Genomic DNA, 7,438 nt, shown 5'->3' with positions numbered 1-7,438 from the left:
TATTTAGGGAGATGTCCCCTCCCCCTGACCTTTCCCTATCAGAAACCAGACTGTCGCCTCCAGCTCAGTCCCCGAGGCTGCGGAAGGGGGGCGGGAGGAGGAGCTGGGCAGAGGGAGGACGGCCCGACTTGGGTCCGCCTGCCCTATCACACAGACATCTGTTCTCAGTTTCTTCCTCTTTATGATCGCTACAGATGACAAGGGGGAGTAGAGCGGACCGAGGCGGAAAAAAAAAAAAAAGTTGTGTCATAAAGATATAAAACGGTGCTGTGACTCACCTGCTGTTAGCCGCAGGTACGGGTTTCGTGGCAGCGTCTCCACTCTGCTAGCCAGGAGCCCGGATCGGCCTATCGTCACTCAGCTCGGCTCAGACGGCCGAGTTTCTAGTGACGGGGCAAAAGTGGGGCTTTTTCCTTTATCAAGCCTGAAGACCGGGGCGGGGGCGGGGGAGTGGGAGTGGTGGAGGGAGTCTGTATTTTCCAGTCTCCCGCGGTTGAACTTTAGGTCAGGAATCAGAAGGGCGGGGGCTGGAAGCTGGCAGAAGAGTAGGAGGCAGGAGGGGATCGGGACGGGGCCGCCGCAAGGGCCTCCGGAGGGTCGTGGGTCCCCCTGGGGAGACCCTGGGGTCATGTAGCCGCACTTCCCAGCGAGCCCGGCCTCCAACGCCACCGCCCCCAGCCCTTCTCCGGCTGCGACGTTCTTATCCAGAACCCTCGCTAGACCGCCCGGCCCCGCCTATTTTTCTTTTTTCCTCTTCCAAGGGGGGTCACACACACACACACACCCACCACCCCATTTCCTTCTTCCCCTAGCCTGTCGTCTTAAACCAATTACGCCGCTTGGCAAACAAAGTGAGGGTCGGGTTTGGGGGAGGGGGCTCGGCGGGAGGGGCGCAGGGGGCGCGCGCCGCGGCGGCGTGGCTGGGCGGGAGGCGCGGCGGCTGGACTGGCGGGCGGCCGCCTCGCAGGTGCACCTCGGGCTTTGTAGGTGCGAGCGTCTTTGTGCGGCGGACAAATGGGGAGAGGACGAGGAGGTGGGCACTCGAGCGACGTAAGATCCACATCAGCTCAACTGCACTCATCTCGCAGAGGCCGCCCGCTCACTTCCCGCGGAGGCGCTCCCGGGCGCCGCGCTCCGCGGCCGCCGCCTGCCCCCTCCCGCCCTGTTGCCGCCGCCGCCGCCGCGCACGCCGCGCCCCGCAGCGCCTGGCTTCCTCCTCGCTAGGGTGGCGTTGGGCCGACGCGGGCGCTCAGTTGACTGCAGCTACTCCGCTCCCCGCCCCCCGCCCCGCGCGGCTGCCAGTCGCTTCGCACAGGGCTGGATGGTTGCATCGAGCAGGGTGGCTCCAGGATGTTAGGGGCTGTGAAGATGGAAGGGCACGAGAGCAGCGACTGGAACAGCTACTACGCCGACACACAGGAGGTGAGAGGCGGGCAGCAGGCGGGGGGTTCCTGGAGCCCGTACTGGGGGAGGTCGGGCGAGGCAGGCCCCCGACTGGGGGCGTCTCCTCTGTGCCACCGGTGCCTACCCACCGGGTTTATCCCAGGCCGGGCCTGGGCCGGGCCTGGGAGCCTGATCCGCAGCCCCGCCGGGGAACTGGATCCCGGCGATCGGCGCTCAGAGAGGGCGAGACGGTTTTAGGAAACTCTGGCTTTGAAAACACGCGCTCTGAGACGCACTTGCCTCCTCCCTGCCGAGAGCGGGAGCTAGAGCCCGGACCCGGGTCCCGAGCGCGGGTTGGCGGGCGGGCGCCGGCACGAGTTTGAGGCAACTTTGAAAAAGCCAGAATTAGCCCTCAGGGCGGTCTCTTCCTTCCGCAGTTGGATTCTCAGATGTCTTCTGATGAAAGCGCGCAGCCGCTAAGTTGAGCGTTTTAATAATGAAATGATTCCGAAATTTTGTAAAACTTCAAAAGCCGTTTGGGCAGAAGTGTGCTCCTTCCTCTCTAGAACCGCTGGGTGGCGCTAGTGCGAGCTGACTTTTCCTCCAGCACTCCGGGCGGGCGGAGAACCTGTTTCTCTTCATTGTCCCCTTGGTGGCACGTTCATGTGGTTTATGTGCACAAAGGGATTGCGAGGAAAACCAGGTACAGGCAGGACCACCACCTACTAAAAGTATTTGTCTGGAAATAGCTGGCGATTACCCTTCAATAGTTTACCATTATTGAAAACGTTTACTGAAACTGCCTTGCATAATCTTGGGAAGAGGAAAAGAAAAGTAAAAAATACTTTAAGACATGGACAGAAAAATATAAAATCAGGAAGTATTTTCGTGGTAATTAATTTATTTATATTTTTATATGTATATATTCACAAACTTACCTCGAGTTTATTTGCATACTACAGCAGAACGTGTGCCTAGTTAAATCTGTTTGTTCACCTTTTATGTTTTCAAATAAAGTCATATTTTCTGATGAAAATAAATTTAAGGATATCATTAGTTTTATTAAATAACAGAAATAGTTTTTATAGTTCTGTACTCTATATTTTTTAACATATCTAGTGCATTCTCAGATTGCTATTGATAAGGGTTTTCTCCTACTGATGATTTAAGAAAGAGCTCAGAACTCTTCCTCAGGTTTAATTCAGATACAGTCATCACCAGTCACTAGTCAATTAAATTCTCTATGAAAAGAGCTTCTTTACAGGTTAAAACTGGGAATTAGAAAGTAGAATAGCATTAAGAGAAAATAAGCGGACTTTGATTTTGGAATTGTAAAGTATTTGAAACTATTCGTATATAGTTTGAAAAGCCAGGTTTGAGATTATCAGCGGCAAAATATCAGAATGTGGAAAAAATATGATTATTTCTACAAATTGTGTCACCAAAATTTTCAAGCCTTAGGGGCGTGGAAATAGGTAATGAAATTAGTGCAAGTTTATGAATGGCTATAAAGTCATGTTAAAGTTAAATGTATGTAGTGCCTTGATATTATTATGCACCCTTCCCTACCCCTTCTCCTATTATAGATCTATTTTTTTTATAGATCTATTTTTAATTTTTTTCCAAAAGTTAACTTCTGAGTATTTTTTCCCTTTTAAAATTACAATTGCTACAAGTAGATGGAAAACACTTCTAAATATAATAAACAATAAAAAGTCACCATTTGGTGAAAACTGCTAAGACGGTAAAGCCAGTTGTTTGGAAATGTTTGGTCATAAGGCCATAGATAATTTGCTCTATCAGGGAGAGTTTAATTAACGGCCACCCCGCGCTGCCCAGGCCGCTACGTGGTCAGCCGGGCCTGGCAGGCTTAGGTGAGATGTGTGCCGAGCTGGCGCTGTGGCCCTACTGGGGGCGGAGGCGGTAGTGAATAAGCAAAGGATCCGAGATTAATTCTGTTTTCGGAGTTTTAACTCCTTTCAACCAAAAGGGCGCTTTGCCGAGGCCAGGCTGGGGTGGAAACTGGGATACCGCGTGGCATGGATAGAGGCGACGTAGGGGCCCTAGAAGCCGGCCCCTGAGCCTGGCGTGTAAGGCGATTACACATCTTCCTGGGGACATATTTTCTGTGAGCTCTTGTCTTTCATGCCTGCGGAGATAGGATTTTTCCCCTGCCGTGCAAGACAACTCTTTGCGGGTTCTGGGGAGGGCGCCCGACGGTTTGCCCCTGGTGGGGAGTCCTATGCTTTGCAGAAATGCTCTTCTCTTGTTTTCGGGTTTGCCCCGGCCGGTAGGCTGCCTGCGCCCACTACTAACTCCGCCCTTCGGGGCCTCTTCACGCTGTCTCCGCTCCAGGCCTACAACTCGGTCCCGGTCAGCAACATGAACTCGGGCCTGGGCACCATGAATTCCATGAACACGTACATGACCATGAACACCATGACCACGAGCGGCAACATGACCCCGGCTTCGTTCAACATGTCCTATGCAAACCCGGGCCTTGGCGCCGGCCTGAGCCCCGGGGCGGTGGCTGGCATGCCGGGCGGCTCTGCGGGCGCCATGAACACCATGACGGCGGGCGTGACGGCCATGGGGACGACGCTGAGCCCGGGCGGCATGGGGGCCATGGGCGCGCAGCCCGCGGCCTCCATGAACGGCCTGGGCCCCTACGCCGCTGCCATGAACCCGTGCATGAGCCCTATGGCGTACGCGCCGTCGAATTTGGGGCGCAGCCGGGCTGGTGGCGGCGGAGACGCCAAAACTTTCAAGCGCAGCTACCCACACGCCAAGCCGCCCTACTCGTACATTTCCCTCATCACCATGGCTATCCAGCAAGCGCCCAGCAAGATGCTCACACTGAGCGAGATCTATCAGTGGATCATGGACCTCTTCCCCTATTACCGGCAGAACCAGCAGCGCTGGCAGAACTCCATCCGCCACTCGCTCTCCTTCAACGACTGCTTCGTCAAAGTGGCCCGCTCCCCGGACAAGCCGGGCAAGGGTTCCTACTGGACTCTGCACCCGGACTCCGGCAACATGTTCGAGAACGGCTGTTACTTGCGCCGCCAGAAGCGCTTCAAGTGCGAGAAGCAGCCAGGCACCGGGGGCGGCAGCGGCGGCGGCGCCAAGGGCGGCCCTGAGAGCCGTAAGGACCCCTCGAGCGCTGCCAACCCCAGCGCCGACTCGCCCCTTCGTCGGGGCGTGCACAGTAAGGCCGGCCAGCTAGAGGGCGCGCCGGCCCCCGGGCCCGCTGCCAGCCCCCAGACTCTGGACCACAGCGGGGCGGCGGCGACAGGGGGCGCCTCGGAGTTGAAGACTCCGGCCTCCTCGGCTGCACCTCCGATCAGCTCCGGGCCTGGGGCACTGGTATCTGTGCCCCCCTCCCACCCGGCGCATGGCCTGGCACCCCACGAGTCCCAGCTGCACCTGAAAGGGGACCCTCACTACTCCTTCAACCACCCTTTCTCTATCAACAACCTCATGTCCTCCTCGGAGCAGCAGCACAAGCTGGACTTCAAGTCATACGAGCAGGCACTACAGTACTCGCCCTATGGCACCGCATTGCCCGCCAGCCTACCCCTCGGCAGCGCCTCGGTGGCCACGAGGAGCCCCATTGAGCCCTCAGCCCTGGAGCCAGCCTACTACCAAGGTGTGTATTCCAGACCCGTTCTAAACACTTCTTAGCTCCCTGGGACTGGGGGTTTGTCTGGCATGGCCATGCTGGTAGCAGGAGAGAGAGAGAAAGAGAGAAATCAACAGCAAACAAAACCACACATACCAAGCCGACAGCAGCATAGTAAAATCCCAACTATTTTTATTTTATTTTTTTTGTGCACAATCTTTCCCCCAGTACAAAAGACTGTTACTTTGTTACTGTTGTTCCGAACGCTTTGTGTATATTATTACAAAAAAAAACAGCCCCAAACCAACAAACATTTTTCCTGCAAAGTTTAATGATCCACAAATGTATATATATAAAATCCTCCTACTTCCTTGTCCCTCTCCCTTTCTTTCCTCTTCCACCTGCAGACGTGTTCTAGTCTGTGCAGGATTTATTTAAAAAAAAGAAAGATGGTCAAGCTTGTAAAATATTTGTTTGTGCTTTTTTTTCCCCTCCTCACCTAACCCCCATCCCCACATACACACACACAGGAGTTTACAGGTCTGTGGCAATACTCTTAACCATAAGAACTGAAAGGGTGGAAAACAAGTAGACACTAGGGCTGTTAAAAGTATTGAAGGACAATGCTGCCATTATGCAGCAAATCATAAACAGATTATAAACATCAGAGCCACTTGTTTTTCAGCTTACATTTCAGATACATTCAGATAGCAGATGTCTTAAAATGAAATACATATATATCATATATGAACTTATTTATGCACATGCTCAGCTATGTACATCTTCCATATATTTACATAACATACAGAAGTGATAGGTAGGAGATATACACGCTCTTGAAAGAGTTGCCTGACCAAGAAGTTACAAAGACACCCTCCTCCCCTCCTCTCCACCCATATATAGCTCTGGGAATCAATTCCTCGAGAATTGCCCTCCTCAATAACTCTGTTCCTTGCTTTGCAGAGGGCCATGGTCTTATTCTGAGGTCACATAATGTGTAAAATTAGCTTCTATGTCTCCATACCATTTAAAGGATATTTTCTCCAGAAAAAAAGGGAATATTACAATGTTAGAGGAGAGATAAGTTATAGGGAGATGTATTTCAAAATTTGGTCCAAGATTCCAAAATCCAGTTGATTGTGGTCATTTTAATTATTGCCATCATGTGCTTGTTTCATTCAGTGTTAATGCACTTTTCACAGTTGGACATGGTGTTAGTATAGCCAGACGGGTTTCATTATTATTCCTCTACGCTTTCTCAATGTTAATTTATTGCATGGTTTATTCTTTTTTTCTTTACAGCTGAAATTGCTTTAAATGACGGTTAAAATTACAAATTAAAATGTTAATTTTTATCAATGTGATTGTAATTAAAATATTTTGATTTAAATAATGAAAATGATAAATTTTAAGCTGTGGAATATGTTCTTGATCATTTGCAGTTAAGGACTTTAAATAAACCAAATGTTAACAAAAAGAGGATTTCTGTTATTTTCCTTAATTAAATACAAAATAGATATTTTGAATATGATATTTTTCAAAGTCCGGGCACTGAATATAAATGACAAAAAGGAAAATAATCTAAAAATTTTGTTTTGTTTATGTTTATTATGTGAACATCTAGCTAGTAAAAAGCAATTAAGGAGATTCAATAAAAGTTGATAAATAAAAAGATAGATAAACTGATTTAATATTCCTAAGAATTGAGATTTTTAAGATTCTTTATTCCCAGTAATGTTTACTTCAATTTTTGACAAGGTCTTAAGCCTTCTGTGCTTCCTTTGAGCCTTTCCACAATAAACTCGTATTATTATTTTAACTACCTTCCCCCCTTCCCCAATGTATCATTTTCCTTTATCTGAAAAGTATTCGAGTAAGAATAAAATATCAGATGTAGCTGATAAAATTAAGTTGTCTACCACAGAGGATCCAGAACCCTCTTTTTATTAAAAGAGCAGCAAAATTTAACCATCATGGTAGCTTTAGAGGGGGCCCGGGGAGGCCTGAGTTAATTCATTCCTGCAGGGGAAGCTTTGTGCCACCAAGACATTTCAGGGTTGCAGCTATTTTGTATTTTGTGAAGATATTTTTTTAAAATATTGTTTCTAATTTTTTTCCTGAGAGCTTAAAACTGATGATTTGTTTGCCTTCTAAGAAGCTTTTAAATGCAGCTTCACACCCCTACAGTTGGTTGAGATCACAAAATCATTAATCTCCTTTGATAGTAGGCTCACTTTCCAGTCCACCTATTTCTTTGTAAGCCTCGTTCGGATTGACATCAACAATAACAACACCAGCCCAAGCAGAGGCTGGCCTGCCTGAGCCCTTGTGTATGAACTCCATCCTCGCCAGGGCTTGAACTTGGACAGCCTTTACTTTGATCGCCCCACTCCTTACCGCGGACAAGATAAAAAGAGCTGTGTGAGTCCCTTA

At 49.8% G+C, this 7,438-nt stretch overlaps 1 protein-coding gene across 1 annotated transcript; it reads left to right on the top strand.

Annotated features, from left to right (window-relative positions):
* Positions 1 to 988: 988 nt before the first annotated feature.
* On the top strand, positions 989 to 6,778 carry FOXA1 (forkhead box A1). The gene is made up of 2 exons (XM_022570689.3): positions 989 to 1,422; positions 3,739 to 6,778. Exons 1-2 carry the CDS (start codon positions 1,351 to 1,353, stop codon positions 5,065 to 5,067), a joined length of 1,401 nt encoding a protein of 466 aa, XP_022426397.2. The 5' UTR covers positions 989 to 1,350; the 3' UTR covers positions 5,068 to 6,778.
* Positions 6,779 to 7,438: the final 660 nt, after the last annotated feature.

This window comes from Delphinapterus leucas, chromosome 2, assembly GCF_059928025.1.
Source record: "Delphinapterus leucas isolate spDelLeu-1000000601 "Yukka" chromosome 2, BTC_Dleu_Yukka2, whole genome shotgun sequence".
Lineage (NCBI taxonomy): Eukaryota > Metazoa > Chordata > Mammalia > Artiodactyla > Monodontidae > Delphinapterus > Delphinapterus leucas.
The sequence above is the reverse complement of the archived record's forward strand: the minus strand, read 5'-3'. Positions and strand labels throughout refer to the sequence as shown.

Excerpts from the sequence above, each read along its gene's own strand:
- FOXA1 (XM_022570689.3), top strand. The coding sequence starts at position 1,351 with ATGTTAGGGGCTGTGAAGATGGAAGGGCACGAGAGCAGCGACTGGAAC. Across the intron at positions 1,423-3,738 it reads ACTACGCCGACACACAGGAG|GCCTACAACTCGGTCCCGGT; the intron begins GTGAGAGGCGGG and ends TCTCCGCTCCAG.